At 41.8% G+C, this 22,411-nt stretch overlaps 1 protein-coding gene across 1 annotated transcript in view; it reads left to right on the top strand.

Annotated features, from left to right (window-relative positions):
* LOC126426481 (adenylate cyclase type 5-like) overlaps window positions 1-22,411 on the top strand; it is an 858,869-nt gene that overhangs the window by 437,185 nt on the left and 399,273 nt on the right. The window contains exon 4 of the mRNA XM_050088392.1: window positions 7,644-7,736. Coding sequence (XP_049944349.1) covers window positions 7,644-7,736 — 93 coding nt within the window. The remainder of the gene's footprint in view (window positions 1-7,643; window positions 7,737-22,411) is intronic.

Genomic DNA, 22,411 nt, shown 5'->3' with positions numbered 1-22,411 from the left:
TTACCCTCCTGAACCCACCGATTCCATAGTCTGCTAACAGTGATTGGATCTCGACAAACGCGAGCAGGAATGTCGCGATACGATAAACCGCAATCGCGATAGCCGACAATTCAACCTTTATCAAAGTTGGAAACGTGATGGTCCGTGTTTCTCCTCCTTACACGAGGCATCACAACAACGTTTCACCAGGCAACGCCGGTGAACTGCTGTTTGTGTATGAGAAATCCGTTGGAATCTTTCCTCATGTCAGCACGTTGTAGGTGTCGCTTCCGGCGCAAACGTTGTGTGAATGCTCTGAAAAGCCAATCATTTGCATATCACAGCATCTTCTTCCTGTCGGTTAAATTTCGCGTCTGTAGCACGTCATCTTCGTGGTGTAGCAATTTTAATGGTTAGTAGGGTACTTCTACATCTGACGATGACTCTCCGTCCAACATAACATGCTGTGTCCTGCCTACCAAAAGTCCTCAAATCAATCACAAATTACACTTGATACCCCATGTGATCGTACTTTTGCAATAAGCGTGGGTGCGGTACTAAGTGAAATGCTTTTCGGAAATCAGGAAATACTGCATCTACCTGATCCAAAGCTTTCAGAATGTCATGTGAGGAAAGTGCGAGTTGGGTTTCACATGATCGGTGTTTCCCGAAATCCATGCTGGTTGGCATTGAAGAGGTCATTCTGTTCAAGATATCTCAAAACTAAACACACAGTCGAAACGCAATTGGGCCCTATTAGTGGACATTAATATGGCAGCTTGAATTCTGTGAGGGAGGTTCTGAATAGAGATGCCTGAATGTCTGTATAAGTGGCAGCCCATTCCTCCTCAAGAGCCAAAATCAGAAATGGTACTGATATTGAACACGGGGATCTGGGGTGAAGTCGACGTTCTAACTCAAATGTGTTCCATTGCCTTCAGGTCGGACTCTGGGCAGGCCAGTCCAGAAATGTTTCTGATCACAATGCATTGTATCAGATATGCTGCCTTATGACAGGGTGCATTGTCATGCTGATAGAAACGACCATCGTGTTCAAACTGTCCCTCTACGGCGCACAGTGCACAGTGGTGACAAATGGGTCCACACCCTTCTGCATTTTGTGTTTTCTGAAGCACAAGAATGGGACCACATCCTAGTCATGGAAAACATCCCCATATCGTAACATGACCTCCTGCGAGCTTTGCTATTGGCACCACACATGATGGCAGATCATGCTCTCCAAACATTCGCCAAACCCAAACCCTTCCATCGGGTCGCCACAGGATATGTTGTGGTTCATTTTTCTAAATGCCATCCACTGCCCACTGGCGTTGCTCTGTACACCTCTCCCAAGCATCACTTAGCATCGACTACAGACATATGTGTGGCTTACACCTACATCTACATCTACAACTACATACATACTCCGAGATCCACAATACGGTGCGTGGCGGGTCGTATTCGTGTTTTATAAGCGGTCTCCTTTACAGATGAACCACATGTTCTGAAAATTCTACCAATGAACTGAAGACGACTATCCGCCTTCCCCACAACTGCCATTACATGCTTGTCCCACTTCATATCGATGTGCTATGTTACGCCCAAATATTTAATCGACGTGACTGTGTCAAGCACTACACTACTAATGGAGTATTCAAACATTATGGGATTCTTTTTCCTATTCATCTGCATTAATTTACATTTATCTATATTTAGAGTTAGCTGCCATTCATTGCACCAATCACAAATCCTGTCCAAGTCATCATCTATCCTCCTACAGTCACTCAACGACCTTCCCGTACACCACAGCATCATCAGCAAACAGCCGCACATTGCTATCCACCCTATCCAAAAGATCATTTATGTAGATAGGAAACAACAGCGGACCTACCACACTTCCCTGGGGCACTCCAGATGATACCCTCCGATGAACACTCACCATCGAGGACAACGTACTGGGTTCTATTACTTAAGAAGTCTTCGAGCCACTCACATACTTCGGACCAATCGCATATGCTCGTACCTTAGTTAGGAGTCTGCAGTGGGGCACGAGTCTAACGCTTTCCGGAAGTCAAGGAATATGGCATCCATCTGATACCCTTCATCCATGGTTCGCAAGATATAATGCGAAAAAAGGGCGAGTTGCGTTTCGCAGGAGCGATGCTTTTTAAAGCCGTACTGATGAATGGACAGCAACTTCTCTGTCTCAAGGAAATTCATTATGTTCGAGAATCCTACAACAAACCGATGTTAAGGATATTGGTCTGTAATTGTGAGGATTCGTCCTTCTACCCTTCTCATATACAGGCGTCACCTGCGCTTTTTTCCAGTCGTTCGGGACTTTACGTCGGGCAAGAGATTCGCGATAAATGCAAGCTAAGTAAGGAGCCAATGCAGTAGAGTACTCTCTGTAAAACCGAATTGGAATCCGATCAGGACCTGGCGATTTATTTATTTTCAACCCATTCAGCTGCTTCACAACCCCGGGGATGTCTATCACTATGTCCTCCATAAGGGAATCTGTACGAGACTCAAACGGCGGTATGTTTGTACGATCCTCGTGCGTGAACGATTTCTCAAATGTTAAATTTAAAATTTCAGCTTTCATTTTGCTGTCTTCCGTTGCTATGCCAGACTCATCAATGAGTGACTGGATGGAAGCCTTCGACCCACTTACCGATTTTACGTAAGACCAGAATTTCCTTGGGTTTTCAGCAAGATCGTTTGCTAAGGTATGACGGTGATTGTGGTTGTATGCTTCGCGCATCGCTCTTTTTACAGCAGCACGAATCTCTACTAACTTTTGCCTGTCCTCATTCTCACGATCTTTCTTGCACCGCGAGTGCAACAGCCTTTGCTTCCTGAGCATGCTCCGAATTGCGCTGTTAAACCACGGTGGGTCTTTTCCGTCCCTAACCCACTTTTTCGGCACATACTTCTCCAATGCGTGATTTACAATGTGTTTAAACTTTGCCCATAATTCTTCCACGTCCATTGTACTGGAAGTAAATGAAGTAGATTCATGTACTAAGTGGGATGCTAACAACTGCTTATCTGCTCTTTCTAGTGAGAATACTCTCCTAGCCTTCTTGACCGACTTTTCAACTTTCGTAACCGTAGTCGTAATGGCAACATCTTGATCACTAATCCGTGTCTCAACACTGACACCGTCGATGAGGTCTGGTCTGTTCGTGGCTACCAGATCTAAAATATTTGCATTACGCGTTGGCTATCGATTTAGCTGCTCAAGACAGTTTTCGTATAATGGGTTCCAAAGTAATTCACACGACGGATGGTCTGTACCACCTGTAATGAGAGCTGCTTGACCACTGTACTTCATATTTGTTGACACGCCACACACAGTCGATGTGGTAGCTGGACTGATGGGAGAACTTTGGAATGCACAAGTGATTTCTTCTGCTGATCTATACAATTTTTGATGAGCACCCTCGAAAATGCTCGCCGGCTCTGTCAGTAGATGATATCGGTCTGGTGTCGGTTTAGTTGTGGTTATTTCTTCGGGTTTCCACTTCACACTGATGCCACCTACAGTCGAGAAGAGTTGAAATATTCCTGATGGATCTTTTACTCAGATGACATCCAATGGCTCGTCCACGTTGGAAGCTGTAGTTCGTGCAGGATAAAGTGGCCAATATGCAGTGACCAGTTTCCGTCAAAAGCGCTGCACGAGTTCGTTCTTTTGTTTGGAAAAGAAGGCCAACAAGTGTTTGCCACCTTTCGGCTGGCCGCCATGACAGAATCGAGGCACACGCCATGTAACCTTTCTCAAACGTTTTTACAGAAACCATTCGGTAAAAAAAAAAATTTGTGTTACTTATAGGTTTATGTGTCAGGTTCATGGTTTGCCCTTCATTTCGTTAATTGTCAAAGTTATTGTGACATTTAAGTGAAAGTAAGACACTGCACGAAATTCGAACAATTTTATAAGGGGAAAAGGAGGTCGCTGTGATTTTGCGTTTGGTGCAAATTATATGATATGTTTCTGTGTAAGTAATTTAGCTAAGATATCGAATTTTTCTTTAGACTTAAGTAGAGGTCTCTATCTGTCACCAGTCTCGAGAAAATTGTCTGATGTAACACACTCATTTCCGATCTCGCTGTGGCAGTGATGAATCCAGAATAAAATATCCACAACGTTCCTCAATGGTTTGAGATATCGAAATGACATTTTGGCAGATCATAGTACACTAACTGTATTTTGCAGTGTAGTTATTATGCAAAACTTCATTATCTACCGCGCTAATTCTGTAACTACAGATTTTTTTGATGAAATAATGTACTTTTTAGGTGCCATGAATAACTGCTGAAACGAGAAATGCTTTGGGTTTTGGAACAGCATAAGCGTAGACAATACACGTTTATTTTGTACCGAAATTGTGTTTTTCTAATAAGCTTCTGACGTCATTTTTCCTCAATTCCCAATTTAATAAAATTAATAAACCAGTTTCAGAATTCTCTCAAATTTGCGTCTCCACAGAGCATGCTAGAAAGTTGATATTATGTATACTCCGCTGTACTTTGGCAGAAGAAGCGAATTTAACATGGTAACCAGGCAAATGTGTAAATTATAGTCAAAATTCGCCACTAGTTACTCTTCTCTGAAAGTTACAAATGGTTAACAAGCCAAGCGAAAATCAATCGCTGCATTTTCAGCGGAGTTCTTTTCAGATTACTAATCAAAACAGGCTGCCAGAGCTTTTTGAATGGTCACCATGCAATTGTGGGCGTGGAGTGGTCCCACTTAATATTTACAAAAAATGTGAGTGTAGGCGTCAGTTTAGAGTGGCGCATCCCCTCCAGTGCTCTGCATTTCCCCTACAGCGCCTGCCCGTGGCTCCCACCACTACCACTATCCCCACACACATCCAGCCAACTGTGCATCTACCGGTCGCGGCATTTAGTGCGGACCACACTTTGCTCCTCTGACCGACCAGTTCTGCTGTTGTTGCTGCTTCTGTAGTGACAACACGATCTCCCCATCTCCACTGACATTGGCGAACTTGCCTCTCGCAACAACTAGTGGTCAATTAAGTATTATGTGAGACTGAGCAGATACCATTAATGTGATAGTGCATGTATCAGTAGTAAATCGAAACGGTTATGACACAAGAACTGCCGGCCGCAGTAACCGAGCGGTTCTAGGCGCTACAGTCTGGAACCGAGCGACCGCTACGGTAGCAGGTTCGAATCCTGCCTCGGGCATGGATGTGTGTGATGTTCTTAGGTTAGTTAGGTTTAAGTAGTTCTAAGTTCTAGGGGACTGATGATCTTAGAAGTTAAGTCCCATAGTCCTCAGAGTCATTTGAACCATTTATGAACACAAGGACTTCAAATATTTATCAGAAATAACACCAACCAAGTACCATAAAAAAGCAGCTGTAGTGGGTGCCCTGAGAAAGAGTAAAAATTTTGAGAAAAAATGTTCATCGCAAAGAAAAACAGATGGATAAGTCGACTAAATATTATAACTCCCTCCAAAAGGCGAAGGATGGTGTTTTCTTTCTTACACACAGTTGAGATTATAAACGTAATTTCTCTCCAAATTGACTAAAATATGACAGCATATAGCGGTATAAAGAAATCTGCAGCAAAGCAGCAATCACCGTTACGTCTGTGGTCAAACCTGACAGATAGTATCGAAAATTCCTGTAGACCCTATCGATGCACTGCTGAACAATCACCTCTTCAACATTCTCCCACGTCACTCCGTTTTGTACCTTCTCGTTCGTGTATGGGGTGTTCGTTTTAACATGGACTAACTATATATCTCGAAAAATGCGCATTGTACGAAAAAATTGTTTCACGTGAAAAGTTAATATTTTCAAGAAGGGCACTTCTCTGTTCTGAAACTGTCCCCTCCTCCACCAGCCACCCTCGCCCCCCTCCCCCGTACCTCTTGTAGATGAACTTTCAGTTTTCAAATGGGAACACACCATATGTATTGCAGATTCGAATTCTACCAAAAAAAAAAGCCTACAGTTTACCAGAAACATTTTTTTGCCCATTCGTAGCTGATTATTGCTGTTGCCGACAAAACAAAATTTTTTCCAGTTTTGCAGTTATGAACCGATTCACTTAATATACTTTACATTACCTTTCTGTTCCAAACAGTTGATATTATAGTTAAAATTTTAATTTTGTTTTGCAAATTAGGTGTTACAGGAAAACTTTTACATTTAGTCATGTAAAAGAGTCTGACAAATAAACTACATTTAAAGTTACATACTTTCTTGTTCGCTTCAGGACCGATTTCGGTGAGCCCCCGAACCATCAGCATGCTTGATTTCGGCGAATCCCCTTCAATCTCAACATCACGCTGACTGATGTCAGTGTGCTCTTTCGTAACTCTTCCACCGATTGCAGCATCGTATACCAAGAATGATAACATTTTTTAAGATTTTTTGCCGCAGAATCCGAATCTAAAATAACAAAATTTAAAAGATAAAAGTTGACCACCCCGCACGCAAATACAAACCGTATGCCAGATACAATTAATGTCAGTTATTCTGATAGAATGCATGATAGTGCGCGAGACAGCTCAGTTTTTGAAACTTCCTGGCAGATTAAAACTGTGTGCCCGACCGAGACTCGAACTCGGGACCTTTGCCTTTCGCGGGCAAGTGCTCTACCATCTGAGCTACCGAAGCACGACTCACGGCCGGTACTCACAGCTGTACTTCTTTCTGTAAAGTTTGGAAGGTAGGAGACGAGGTACTGGCAGAAGTAAAGCTGTCAGGACGGGGCGTGAGTCGTGCTTCCGTAGCTCAGATGGTAGAGCACTTGCCCGCGAAAGGCAAAGGTCCCGAGTTCGAGTCTCGGCCGGGCACACAGTTTTAATCTGCCAGGAAGTTTCATATCAGCGCACACTCCGCTGCAGAGTGAAAATCCCATTCTGGAGCTCAGTCTTTGTCTCGCGTTCGATCACTATTGCTCTCTTGTTCGGTTTTAGGAAACCAAACGAGAAACACGTTTGGTGGCACCATCTCTGGCGGACCACTTGACTTTGCGCACGAAATGGACTGATTGGGTAACTTCAATGCTAACTGACTCGGAAACAGCGCAACGTATCGAATTTTGTCTGAAAAATTGTCTCTCAGCACAACCTACCCTGCCACACCCTCACAACTTTTTTCAGATTGTTTCTGAAAGCCTGTGAATACAGGGTCACCTAGCTGCCCCTATCGATATGTTTTATGCAACCTCCAATGCCCTCAAATACCGCATGCAATATTTTCATATTTTCTCACTTGCCATATGCAACCATTAGTCCTGCAGAAAAAATATACAGGGCTTTTTGTAGGAAATTTAATGTAGTTAAATTATGTACCGTGATACTTTTCACTAGAGGTTATAGTGTTCTAATTATTCAAGAAAACGTACAACTATGACCTTCTGACACGTATCTCTTGAATAACTCGAAAACCATGGTGTCCATTAAAAACTATCTGTGTGCAAAATTTAACTGCATTAAATTTTCTACAAAAAAGTCCTGTCCATTTTGATCTCTAAGAAAGCGAGTGAGAGAAAATACGGTTTCTGAACGTGTTGTGGATCGGTAGGCGCACCTACATCACCCTGAATATTCAGTCACTTAGTTGCTACTAAACTGCCGTTACACTAATTGTACCTCTGTCTTTCTGCAGCATCCTGTTCGCCGACATTTGCGGTTTCACAAGCCTCTCAGACCAGTGCACGGCCGAAGAGTTGGTACGCCTGCTCAACGAGCTCTTCGCGAGGTGAGTACACTTCAGTTATCTTCTCGGTACTCCAACGGTCTTCCCAAACAGGTGGCTTTGTACAGGGCGGCTGCCGTAAGAAATAACATAGCTTTTACTCTCCAGTATATTATCTATCAACCCAGGTAGTGAAACCAGTTTTCTTATCGAATGGTATTTGTTTCGTCTTTTTAACGAGTGAAAAATCTCTTGCAAAGATGAATAGATTGTACTGACGCAACTTTTCAAATTTTTAAAATGTTGTTCGCTTCTGTTCAACGACTGGCTTGGTGCAGCTGTCCACGCTACTCCATGCTTTGTAAGTCTCTCATCTCTGGATAACTACTGCAGCCGAAATGCACTTTAACCTACCTACTGCATTCAGGCCTTGGTTTCTGCTTAAAATTTGTACCCGCTATACTTCCTTCCACTACCAAGCTGACGATTCCTTGTCTTAGGATGAGTCCGATCACATGATTCCTCCTTTTCAGTCAAGCTGTGCTACAGATTTCTATTTTATCCAAATTAGATACGTTACCTCCTCATTAGTTACGCTATCTACCCATCTAATCTTCAAAATATTCTATCACACCACGTTTCAAGGCCTTTTGTTCGCTTCTCATCTAAGCTGTTTACCTATCTACATTAGATATTAATAGTTTCCTCTCTTTCACAAATGGTTTCTTTCCTGTTCTGTATCCTTTCTACTACGGATCTTGTTGTCCAAATGGCAAACGTTATCCACTGCTTTCAGTTTCTCATTTTCTGGTATAATTCCCTAATTCCGTGCCGGCCGGTGTGGCCGCGCGGTTCTAGGCGCTTCAGTCCGGAACCGCGTGACCGCTACCGTCGCAGGTTCGAATCCTGCCTCGGGCATGGATGTCTGTGATGTCCTTAGGTTAGCTAGGTTTAAGTAGTTCTAAGTTCTAGGGGACTGATGATCACAGATGTTAAGTCCCATAGTGCTCAGAGCCATTTGAACCATTTTTTGAACCTAATTTCGTAATTTTGTTGATATTCATGTCATACCTTCATTTCATGACACCACCCATTACATTCAACCGCTCTTGTAATAACTTTACAGTATCTGACAGAATTGAAAGGGGCGTTCAATAAGTAGAGAATTTTTTTTTCTGATATTAGGTTGGTTCCGTTCAGCAGCGTTCCGATAAACCATGTCATTCCCCACTCTGCGAAACCCGATTCTTCAACACAATCTCTGTTTAATGGGACGCCCTTACACCCCGTTACTAGGACGGGGTGTATGCTCTCATGGTACCAGTGTCGTCGGAGCCGTGCTACTGCATCAATAACCTCCCCATTATTTAGTTACTGCTTCCCGTGGAATGCATCATTCATTTGACCAATCAGATGGAAGGGATAAGGTGCGAGATTTGAGCCGTAGGGTGGATGAGAAAGAACAATACAGTCAAGTTAAGTGACCTCCTCGCCTTGTCGTAGAGAATGTGTCTTTTTTTCATAGGTGATCCTCTGCTGCCTACCCTTTTCCACCTCTCGAAGCTACCCATTCGTTTTCCGTTATATTAATTTCCCCTGTTTCTGTGCAACGTAGTCTAATTTTCCCTGTAAGTGTCTCAAAAACCTCTTTCCTTCAATTTATCCAACTACCACCGCTTAAAATTCCTAACTTTTTGCAATTTCTTTAGTTTTAGTTTGCAGTTCGTAAGCAATAAATTTAAATATATTTGTATAAAATACAGATAAAATTCGCTTAACACCTTCCTAAGACACAGTCTGCCCTCCTTCCTCTCTGACTTTGTAAGCGTAGATAAGATGTGATTTAAATTCAGAGAAATGGTATCGACAGCAATTGAGACATATATACCAAGTAATTTAATAAGGCTAGTAATGATCCCACCTTGGTACACAACCAGATCAGAAATCTGTTCCAGATGGAACTAAAATAAGCACGTCAAATTTAAAAGAACGCAAAACTCTCAAGATTGGCGGAGTTTTACAGACGCTCGAAATTTAGCGCGAACTTCAGTATGAGATGCGTTTAATACATTACTGGCCATTAAAATTGCTACACCAAGAAGAAATGCGGTTGATAAACGGGTATTCATTGGACAAATATATTATACTACAACTGACATGTGATTACATTTTCTCGCAATTTTGGTGCATAGATCCAGAGAAATCAATACCCACAACAACCACCTCTAGCCGTAATAACGGCTTTGATACGCCTGTGAATTGAGTGAAACAGAGCTTGGATGGTCTGTACAGGTACAGCTGCCCATGCAGCTTCAACACGATACCACAGTCCATCAAGAGTAGTGACTGGCGTATTGTAACGAGCCAGTTGCTCGGCCACCATTGACCAAACGTTTTCAGTTGGTGAGAGATCTGGAGAATGTGCTGGCCAGGGCAGAAGTCGAACATTTTCTGCATCCAGAAACGCCCGTACAGGACCTGCAACATGCGGTCGTGCATTATCCTGCTGAAATGTAGGGTTTCACAGGGATCGAATGAAGGGTAGAGCCACGGGTCGTAACACATCTGAAATGTAGCGTCCACTGCTCAAAGTACCGTCCATGCGAACAAGAGGTGACCGAGACGTGTAACCAATGGCACCCCATACCATCACGCCGGGTGATACGCCAGTATGGCGATGACGAATACACGCTTCCAATGTGCGTTCACCACGATGTCGCCAAACACGGATGCGACCATCATGATGCTGTAAACAGAACCTGGATTCATCCGAAAAAATGACGTTTTGCCATTCGTGCACCCAGGTTCGTCAGTGAGTAACCTATCGCAGGCGCTCGTGTCTGTGACGCAGCGTCAAGGGTAACCCCAGCCGTGGTCTCCGAGCTGATAGTACGTGCTGCTGCAAACTTCGTCGAACTGTTCGTGCAGATGGTTGTCGTCTCGCAAACGTCCCCATCTGTTGACTCAGGGATCGAGACGTGGCTGCACGATCCGTTACAGACATGCGGATAAGATGCCTGTCATCTCGACTGCTAGTGATACGACGCCGTTGTGATCCAGCACGGCGTTCCGTATTACCCTCCTGAATCCACCGATTCCATATTCTGCTGCCAGTCATTGGATCTCTACCAACGCTAGCAGCAATGCCGTGATACGATAAACCACAATCGCGATAGGCGATATGAAAGTCGGAAACGTGATGGTATACATTTCTCCTCCTCGCACGAGGCATCACAACAACGTTTCACCAGACAACGCCGGTCAACTGCTGTTTGTGTATGAGAAATCGGTTGAAATCTCTCCTCATGTCAGCACGTTGTAGGTGTTGCCACTGGCACCAACCTTGTGTGAATGATCTGAAAAGCTAATCATTTGCATATCACAGCATCTTCTTCCTGTCGGTTAAATTTCGGGTCTGTAGCACGTCATCTTCGTGGTTTAGCAATTTTAATGGCCAGTAGTGTAGTTTGCATGACGAAGCTCTCTCTCCAAATCTGACACAAACCACAGTGAGATTCTCGTCGTATGTAAAGTACACCAGCGGCAAGACGCAGTCAATACCTTAATTGTGCCGTACCAATGGAGATCATATTGAGGAGAGTTGCTACACATGGTCTTCTGAAATTCCTTCGCCAAAGAAGAAGAAGTAACTATTCTACAATTCGAATCAAGAACAAAGGCCAACATGCTTAGATGGATGTGTGTGATGTCCTTAGGTTAGTTAGGTTTAAGTAGTTCTAAGTTCTAGGGGACTTATGACCACAGCAGTTGAGTCCCATAGTGCTCAGAGCCATTTTGAACCAACATGCTTAGAACTACAGTAAATATTCACGGTGTAGCAAATCAGCTTAAAACACTTAATAAAGGCAAGGCCATCCTAGGGAGGTGACGAAGTGGCTAGCACACTGGACTCGCATTAGGGAGGACGACGTTCTAACCCGGGTCCGACTTTCTGATTTAGGTTTTCCGTGATTTCCCTAAGTCGCTGGAGACAAATACCGGGATGGTGCCTTTGAAAGGGCATGGCCGACTTCCTTCCCCATCCTTCTGTAATCCGACGGGACCGACGATCTCGCTGTTTGCTCTTTTCCCCCAGACCAACCAACCAACCAACCAACCAACCAACCAACCAAAAGCAAGGCCGCCGGTTCAGACTATATACCAGTCAGCTTCCTCTCAGAGTATGCTGGTGCAATAACTCCCTACTTATTAATCATATACAACCGCTCACTCGGTGAAAGATCCGTACCCAAAGACTGGAAAGTTGCGCAAGTCACACCAATACCCGAAAAGGGAAGTACGAGTAATCAGGTAAATTACAGACTCATATCGCTAATGTCGATTTACAATAGGACTTTGAAACATACAATGTTTCGAACCTTATGAATTACCTCGAAGAAAACGACTGATTCACAAATGGCCAACACGGATTCAGAAAATATCGTTCTTGTGAAACACAACTAGCTCCTTGTACTCACGAAGTAATGAGTGTTATCGACTAGGAAAGTCAAACGGATTCCATATTTTCAGATTTCCAGAGGGCCTTCGACACTGTTCCTCACAACCGTCTGCTAATCAAATTTCATGCCTGTGGAGTATCGCCTCAGCTGTGTGACTGTATTTGTGATTTCCTGTCACGAAGGTCACAGTTCGGACGTGAGGTCCGCCAGTTATGAAAAAAACCGTTCTTTTCAGGTGTCCAAACATGTTTCAGCACCATCATCAGTGGGTTTCTGTTTTATTTAATCTGTACTGAATGATTACAAAATAACGGGAATAGTTAGTTCAAAGAACAATTTGTTTCTTTTAGTTAATACCTTTACTCTCGGTCTGCATGGTTTTGCACGACCACTTGTGTATTACTTATTACAGGTACATTATCATCTGCAACCAAATGATTTTGTTGCAGGTGACAAGCTACCTGTAATAAGTAATACACAAGTGGTCGTGCAAAACCATGCACACCGAGAGTAAAGGTATTAACTAAAAGAAACAAATTGTTCTTTGCACTAACTATTCCCGTTATTTTGTAATCCTTTAGTAAAAATCGGTGTTTTGCGTAACTGGCGAACCTTACATTACACAATTTTAACTTAAAACACGATAAACACAAGGAGCTGCAAATCCAGATGATGAACAGGGTCACAGTTCGTAGTAACTGACGGAAAGTCATAGAGTAGAAAAGAAGTAATATCTGGCATTCCCCAAGGAAGTGTTATAGGCCGACTGCTGTTCCTGATCTATACAAACGATTTACGAAACGAACTGTGCAGCCCACTTATACTGCCTTCAGATTTCAGATGCCGTCATTTATTTTCTTTGAAACTCATCAGATGATCAAAACGAATCGCAAAATGATTTAGATTACATATTATATGGGGCACAAACTGGCAATTGACTCTAAACAATGAAACGTGTGAAGTCATCCACATGATCACTAAACTGAATCCTCTAAATTTTAGTTACACGATAAATCACACAAATCTAAGGCCTGTAAACTCAGCTAAATACTTAGGCATTACAGTTACGAAAAACTTAAACTGAAACGACGACATAGATAATGTTGTGGAGAAAGAAAACCAAAGACTGCGATTTATCGGCAGAACATTTAGAAAATGTAGCAGGTCTACTAAAGAGACTGCCTACACTACGCTCGTCCGGCCTCTTCTGGAAGACTGCTGTGGAGTGTGGGATGCGATTCATATAGGATTGATGAAAAACATCGTTAAAATTCCAAGAAGGGCAGCTTGTTTTGTATTATCGCGAAGTGGGTCAGAGAGTGACATGGAAATGATTCGCGAATTGAGGAGGAAATCATTAAAACAAATGCGTTTTTCGTTGCAGCAGGACATTATCATGAAATTTCGACCACCAACTTCTTCCTCAGAGTTTGAAAATAGACATATGGAGAGATGATGATCATAATGAGATAAGAGAAGTCAGATATCTCACGGAATGTGCTCAGTGTTCATTCTCCCGCGCGCCGTTCGGGAGTGGAATGGTAGAAAACTAGCTTTAAGGTGGTTCGACGAACCCTCTACCAGGCACTTAATGGTTAGTTGCAGAGTAATCTTGTAGATGTACCGGGTGATCAAAAACTCAGTATAAATTTGAAAACTTAATAAATCACGGAATAATGTAGAGAGAGAGGTAAAAATTGACACACATGCTTGGAATGACATCGGGTTTTATTAGAACAAAAAAAAAAGTATTGCTACACGCGTGAAAGTTCTCTTGCGCGCGTCGTTTGGTGATGATCGTGTGCTCAACCGCCGTGCGATTATTGGCTTTCGGGGCTACCTGAAGTCGCAAGTGTATCGTGGTCGACCTACATCTCTAGCGATGCTGAAAGACAACATCCGACGCCAATGCCTCACCATAACTCCGGACATGCTTTGCAGTTTTGTTCACAACATTATTCCTCGACTACAGCTATTGTTGAGGAATGATGGTGGACATATTGAGCATTCCCTGTAAAGATCAACATCTTTGCATTGTCTTACTTTGTTATGCTAATTATTGCTATTCTGATCAGATGAAGCGCCAACTGTGGGACATTTTTTGAAGGTTTGTATTTTTTGGTTCTAATAAAACCCGATGTCATTCCAAGCATGTGTGTCAATTTGTACCTCTCTATCTACATTATTCCGTGATTTATTCAGTTTTCAAATTTATACTGACTTTTTGATCGCCCGGTATAAGTAGATGTAGATTGTCAGAGACTACATTTTCCCCTGGATATGTCTTTCAGTTTTAAATATGGTTTAGAAATCTCTGTCTCACCATTATATAACAACCTGAATCGACTGTGCCTTACACACTAAAAATATTTAGCGTCGAGTAATAATATATTTGTCTCGGTAACATATGTAAGTGATTAACGCTACAAGATCACTGAGCGAGACAAGCATTGTGAGTGCAAGTGTCAGGTGTCAGTCTATGGGATGGAGTTCCTTTCCTGTTGCACTTGGTCGGTCAATACAGGGACGCTTAATGCTGTTTGTGAATGACGTTGGAGTTCTCGTCCGATGATATGCCATGTGTGCTCGACTGGAGAGAGATCTGGTGATTGAGCTGGCCAAGACAACGTGTCGACACTCTGTACAGTGTGTTGGGCTATAACAGCAGTATGAGGACAAGCGTTATCCTGTTGGAAAACATGCCATGGAATCCTGTTCATGAATGGTAGCACAGCAGGCCGAATTAGCAGACTGACATACAAAGTTGCAGTCAGGGAGCGTGGGATAACCATGAGAGTGCTCCTGCTGTCACATGAAATGGTATCCCAGACCATAACCCCAGGTGTAGCTCCAGTGTTCCTAGCATACAGACAGACTGGTTGCAGGCACTCAACTGGTCTCCTCCTAATCAGCAAACGGCCATTACTGGAACTGAGGCAGAATCAGCTTTCGTCAGAAAACACAGACTTCCACCCTGCCTCAAGTGAGCGCTCGCTTGACACCGCAGAACTCCCAAATGGCGATGGTTTGGGGTCAGTGGAAAGTACGCTGCAGGACGTCTAGCCCAGAGCTGTCCTTGAAGTAACTGATTCGTAACAGTTCCACTGTGGTGCCAACTGCTACTCAAATTGCTGCTGCAAAGCAGTGTGGTGCGCCCAAGCCATATGCCAAACACGAAGGTCTTCCATATTAAGAAACTAAAAACCCACCTCGATTGCGAAAAAACCACCTAGTGTTGAGTGTTAACCCAGGTTTCGGAATAGATAACTACGCCTTCTTCAGAACAACAATAAAACCCACAAGTGCCTAAGAAGACCTTTGTCAACGATTAAAAGAACTCCATGGCTATAATTTATAAACTAAAAAGAAAAGGAAAACACAAACAGCACATATGTACAAAGTCAAAACCACTACTTAACTTAATAGTGTATGTTCCACCTCACACCGGTCAATGTTCGATGGGCTATGACCCGCCATAAACTGCAGCTGCAAATGTTCGCTCACTTACAAGCCTGACACGCTACCTAAGAACATGCGCAAGACAAGGGAAGTTACTTGAATGCGCATGCGCATACGAATACGAGAAAGTTTATACATGGGTCGGGGCTAAATAGCCCATATATTCTCAACTGTGGATCAACTTATATCAAAAAATGAAATGGATAGAACAAGAGACGAGCTAAATAGATGAAACCTAAAAATAACCGCACACGGGCGCTTATGCTAGTAAAGAAACTTATATATGAGGCTACCTATGACAACAGGAGGAATTCTTAAGAACTATACCTACAGCCAGTGGTTAGCGTGGGGGGGGGGGGGGGGGGGGCGGGAGGGGGGGCTGAGAGGACGTAATGTAAAGACGTCGTGGTAATAAAGATATAGGGATAAAACATGAAGTGTTCAATGGGCTAAAATCACCTTCGTCGTAGAAGGAAAATGAGGATAAAAAGAAAGAAGATGAACAGCTTGACCAACGGCGCTCGCCGATCAGCGCGCGCATGTGAAAATCCCCAGATCATCAGATTTACAAGTATGAAGAACAAAGTAAAGGTGCGAAACCTTCAAAAAATTTTCTATTTCTTAGTAGGAGTTGGTCATTGAGGATATTGTCTTTAACATGTTGCAGATGCTTAAAGATCTGCATTTCTTCCAAAAGATCCAGTTTTAAGTCCTTAACCTCGGCACGAAGTAACTCGATATTAACTGGAGGGCTCGGCGCATGAGCCGTTTGCACAAGGTGTTCCGCATAAGTAGAGCCCTTAGTACCGTCACCGCTTCTAGTAGAAATATGCTCTTTATACCTGAGACCCAGAGCTCGTCCCGTTTGCCCGATGTAAAATTTTGGACAATCCCCGCATGTAATTTTATATACTGCTGATTGGGAGAGTTTATCGCTCTTACTCTGCAAGGATTGAATTAAATTCCTATGTAAACTATTATTAGTAGAATAGGCGACTCTGAAATTATGGGCTCTGAGTAAACGCCCCAATTTGTAACTTATATTGCATATGTAATGGATAGATATCGTTCCGACCAGTTTCCATCTAACACCTCCCCTGGGGTGGAAGAAGTAATATTTTTATTTATTTTCTTGTTATACATCTGTCTTGCGAACTGAGGCCTGTAACCTTTATTTACAGCAATATTCTCAAGTGTGGCCAGTTCAGTTTCTACCGCATCTGGTGTAAGAGGGATAGCTGTAACTCAATGAATATTAGAATGAAAAAAGGCCATCTTATGGGCGTAGGGATGTTCCTCCTGTTGTCACAGGTAGCCTCATATATAAGTTTCTTTACTAGCACAAGCGGCCGTGTGCGGTTATTTTTAGGTTTCGTCTCCTATTTAGCTCGTCTCTTGTTCTATCCATTTCATTTTTTGATATAGGTTGATCCACGGTTGGGAATATATGGGCTAATTAGCCCCGACCCATGTATAAACTTTCTCGTATTCGTATGCGCATGCGCATACAAGTAATTTCCCTTGTCTTGCGCATGTGCTTAGGGCTTGTAAGTGAGCGAACATTTGCAGCTGCAGTTTATGGCGGGTGATGGCCCATCGAACATTGGCCGGTGTGAGGTGGAACATACACTATTAAGTTAAGTAGTGGTTCTGACTTTGTACATATGTGCTGTTTGTGTTTTCCTTTTCTTTTTAGTTTATAAATTATAGCCATTGAGTTCTTTTAATCATTGACAAAGGTCTTCTTAGGCACTTGTGGGTTTTATTGTTGTTCTGAAGAAGGTGTAGTTATCTACGCCGACACCTGGGTTAACACTCAACACTAGGTGCTTTTTTCGCAGTCGAGGCTGGTTTTTAGTTTTCTAATATATTAACCAAGGATAGCTGACGCGCTGCGATGCTGAAGGTTCTTAAACGATGGCCTTCGCTCTCGGCGGTGTCACGTGGCCATCCACTGCCCAATATTCCTGCGACCCTACATTCTCGTGACCACCGCTGCCAGCACCCATATACAGTGGCTACATTCCTGGTAAGTCGTTCTGCAGTATCGCAGAGCGAACATCCAGCTTCTCGTAGCACTATTAGACGGCATCGTTTAAGCTCAGTGAGCTGCTGATGATGGCGTTTTTGTCGCCTTAAAGGCATTCTGGACTACCATCAACCCCCCACGCCTAATGTCAAAGGCAGCCACCTCTCACGACCGATCCAGCGTGCATTTAAAGCGAACCTCATCTGCATTCTCACAATTATGCTACTAGCGCCGCTCTAGGGCGACTGGCGCGAGATTTGAATAGATCTCATCTTTCAGACGTCAACCAACTTTCGTAATGGTGCACAACTCCTGCTTGGTGTTGCGATTTTTTCAGTCAGTGTACATTCTTCTTGAACTCTCACGACATTTTGTCTCTGTGGAACGTCTAGCACACGAGTCAGAATATTCTTGTTATGGCAAGCTGTAATTCTGTGGAACATGATTGGCTTTATGGGCTTTGTATCGACTACGTTCTTTCCGGAATTTTTCTCGCAGTTTCGTATCTCCCATCTCATTTATTTATTTATGTATTTATTTACACGTCAGGTTCCAAAGGAGCAAATTGTGGAGCAACTCTACAAGGTCATGGAACAAGTCAGTACATGAAATTACAACATAAACAGATAAAAATAAAATGTTTATCGAAAAAGCCAAGCCATAAGTGAAGTAAATTCAGTCAACAATACAATAAGAATCAGCTTAATTTCTCAAGGAACTCCTCGATAGAAGAGAACGAGTGACCCATGAGGAAACTCTCCAGTTTAGATTTTAAAACGCATGGATTACTGCTAAGATTTTTGAATTCGAGTGGTAGCTTATTGAAAATGGATGCAGCAGTATACTGCACACCTTTGTGCACAATGCACAAGAGTTAAGGAAGTTCGATTCAAATGCAGGCTTGATTTCTGCCGAGTACTGACTGACTGAAAGCTACTTATTCTTTAGAATAAGGTGATATTGTTAGCAAGAAATGACAGAAAGGAATATATGTATTGAGAGGCCCATGTCAAAATATCCGGACTCGTGAACAGGGGCGACAAGAGGTTCGCGAACTTACGGCACTTATTGCCCGATCTGCCCGTTTCTGAGCCAAAAATGTCCTTTTAGAATGGGAAGAGTTACCCCAAAATATAATACCATACGACATAAGGGAATGGAAATAAGCAAAGTAGACTAATTTTCGTGTCGAACGACCACTTACTTCAGATAACTTTCGAATAGTAAAAATGGCAGCATTAAATCTATCAACAAGATCCTGAACTTGGGCTTTCCACGACACTTTACTGTCTATCTAAACACCTAGAAATCTGAACTGTTCAGTTTCAATAATCATATCCCCATTCAGTGAAATTACAATGTCTGGTTCTGTTTAATTATGCGTTAGAAACAGTAAAAACCGAGACTTACTATGATTTGGCGTTAGTTTATTTTCTACAAGCCATGAACTTATGTTGTGAACTGAATTGTTTGAAACTAAGCCAGTGTTGCACACAACATCCTTCACTACCAAGTAACCCATGAATTGACTTTCAAAATCTTTTCTTAAAGACTTTATTTACTAGCGATTCATCAAGAACATTAACACATTTAATCACACTAGGTGAGCATGGAAGTAGTTGCCAGGAAATAACTGATGAAAATAAAATTACCTTTAAGAAATGGGAATTTTATTCATAAAAGCCTTTTCAAAAACAGATTTAAAATTTATAAGCAGTAAAGCATCCTCGAAATATCAAGTTACAATTTTATCTAAAGAACAATATTGACAGTATGAGCCTTTGGGCTGAGAAGCTTGCCACTCCCTTTGAACACGGCCATAGTCACGACCGCTCACAACAACCTCTGAAAGACTACACTTGCCCAAATCTGCAACACACCAGAATAGTTTAAACTAAAAATTTTAACAACTCACACAAACACATTAACTATGCGCACCGTAAGAGGGATGGAAATTGTACAAACACTCACACTAAGAAATTATTTGCCACAGAAAGTGCAATTTGTTGTTTTTTAAAGGACTCTTACGGTGGAAGGGTGACAACTTTGAAACGTCCCCTTTGAACAATTATAAACGTGACTGGGCTTAAACTGACACACAATATTTTTAGCGCAACGCAATCTGACTCTCAATAATCCCTACAAAAGAATGGCCCTGACTAACATTAACCTACACCTTTCACAAATCACTTACCTCACCAAAAATCTTCATTACCCGAACTACTGCAATACAGCGAGCGCCACTACTGCCAGCTAAATAAAAGATTCAAACTACGGAAGGCACTAACTACTGATAGGCATAGTTAGCAAATGAAAGATTTTAATAGAGAACAAACAATGTATTTACCTTAATAGTCATAATATATATAGCACTTCATGATATCCAGTATTACAAATTTCAAAACTCCGCCATCTCTCTCCCTACATCCACCACTGCTGGCGGCTCACCTCCAACTGCGCAACGCTACGCGCTGTTCGCATCCAACTGCCCAACACTACAATGGCAGGTATTCCAACAACAATGCAAACCAGCCACAGACTGCACGCAGCACATACAGAGCGCTACGTGGCGTTACCAATATAAAAACTTAAACAGCCTACTTACATATCCCCCATGCTCCCCACAAAAAATTTTACAAATTGTTTTGGGCACTGGCCAATACAGATTTGAAAAAATTTTTCATAATTACGGTAAGAAAGATATCAAATGCACACACTTATTGATACACTGTTGGTCAAAAGAAAAGATTTTCTCACAGTCCATAAAGACAGTCCTGACCATTCATCACAGTAAAATTGCAGTGTTTTTCTCAAAGTCTGAGCAGTGAAAGAAAATGCACACGGAAGTAGTGGATTTCCATGCAGTCTTGAAGAAGTAGTGTTCTCCTTCCAACGAAAAGACAGTGCTGACTCTTGACATGCAGACAGGTAATGGGCCACAACAGAGCAAACCCACAGCAGAGTCAGTCGAAGTTTTGAAGAATATTGGTAGGTAGGTCATCACAGAGTAGACCCACTGTAGTCCTGGTAGAGATTACAGTATTGGTGGGCCATCAAAGTTGCAGACCCACTGTAGTCCTTGTAGAGACGGCCAGTAGCCATCTGTTGCAACTGTGCAGGTGCACAATCACCATCGAAGGGTCTTGTGGACAATGTAGCAAGTCCATAAACCAACACTTGTGCACTCAAAGTTTTTTTCTAATTGTCCTTAGAACCAGCAATGCTGTTAACGAGTCCCTTGCTGAATTATTAACACATGTGCAAACACTGTCAGTCCCTACTTCTCACATATTGTCCATATACTATGACCAACAGAAACGTGTGCAGTGAAATGTAACTTACAAGTTGCTTAATTTGATGAACTGGTGTCAATTACAATTTTATAACATGAGAATACAATAACAAAGGTACAAAATCACATCATTAAAGAACATAACAATACAGATAACATTTGTAGTAAAACAGGCTTTACAAAAGAATAGACATATACATCAGTGTTACAGGAATTATGACATAAGTAAATATATAAAAGATCAGGATAACTTTTGAAACATCAACTTCACACATGAGCATTAAAACAGAATAAATAATGTCTAAGCATCTTTACAAGGAAAATAACATAGTATTTGAAAAATTCTACAACATAAATCTTGTTAGCTAAACACTTAAAGTCAGGAAAAAGACAAATACACAATGGTACATACACACATAGCAAAATAATACAAAAGGAAAGACAGGGTTCGTTTTAAGTGTGACATTGGTACTGCAGTCCAACCCAAAACTTCATTCCATAGATCTTTCGTCTTATTTCAACATTTGTTTCCACCAAAAAAATCCTCTCCAAGCATGCTTTCTGTATTTATATGTTCACATATTTCTTACCTCATTATTTATTTTCCATTATCTTACATCATTTATTTCCAAGAAAATCCTACCTAAACTTGTGGTATCTAAAACCTACTTTTTTGTTCATATCCTCTTTCAAAATACTTTGTTGGGTAAACCATATTCTTATAGCTTCTCAATGCATTTCTCCCAATTCATCACAACTTGTTCTCTTACATAGCCTACCCCATTTTAAGCTAACTTAAATCTACTGAGCTCAGATATATATACTAAGGGACGAGGCAATGCAGCAGCACAAAACAATTAACAGAAACATCAATGACAAAAAATTCGAATTAGCAAAGCAATTGCAATATTACAACTAATATAAGGCACTGTGCAGCAAACAAGAAAAATAAATGCGTAGTAAAACTGGCTTAACAGCGTAATACAAAGTCAAATTCAGTAACATTATGCCTGGCAAACAGCAGCAGCAAATGCAATAACTTATATCTAAACATGACAAAGCTCAAGCAGAAAAAAATATTACACTAAAGACAACAGTGCAGACAAGGGAAATGTATATTCACATCTTAATGTCTGTGTAATTAAAGTGGTGCACCACAACTTATTCTACAAAAGAAATTACCAAGTACTTGGAAAGAAAATTCTGTATGCAATTCCTGTGAAGGGAAATGTTTTTTTTTTTTGTGCACCTTGGTTTTTTTTTTTAATTCCATCATAAAGTTACTATTTACTGGATCTGTAGGCATAAAATATTTATATTAGTACATCTATTAAATTTTATTTTAACCAATGCTGCAGTGCAGCTAGAAACTAGATATCAAATGAAATAAGCAACTATGAAAAGCAAAGCATAAAAATATCATTCAACAGTCATGTGACATTTCATTAGTTAGTAGAAATTCTCTCAACTCTCGTAGAAAGACGCTAGTCATAATCAG

This window comes from Schistocerca serialis, chromosome 11, assembly GCF_023864345.2.
Source record: "Schistocerca serialis cubense isolate TAMUIC-IGC-003099 chromosome 11, iqSchSeri2.2, whole genome shotgun sequence".
NCBI classification, from domain to species: domain Eukaryota; kingdom Metazoa; phylum Arthropoda; class Insecta; order Orthoptera; family Acrididae; genus Schistocerca; species Schistocerca serialis.
Note: the sequence above shows the minus strand (reverse complement) of the source record. Positions and strands in the feature narration are given on the sequence as shown.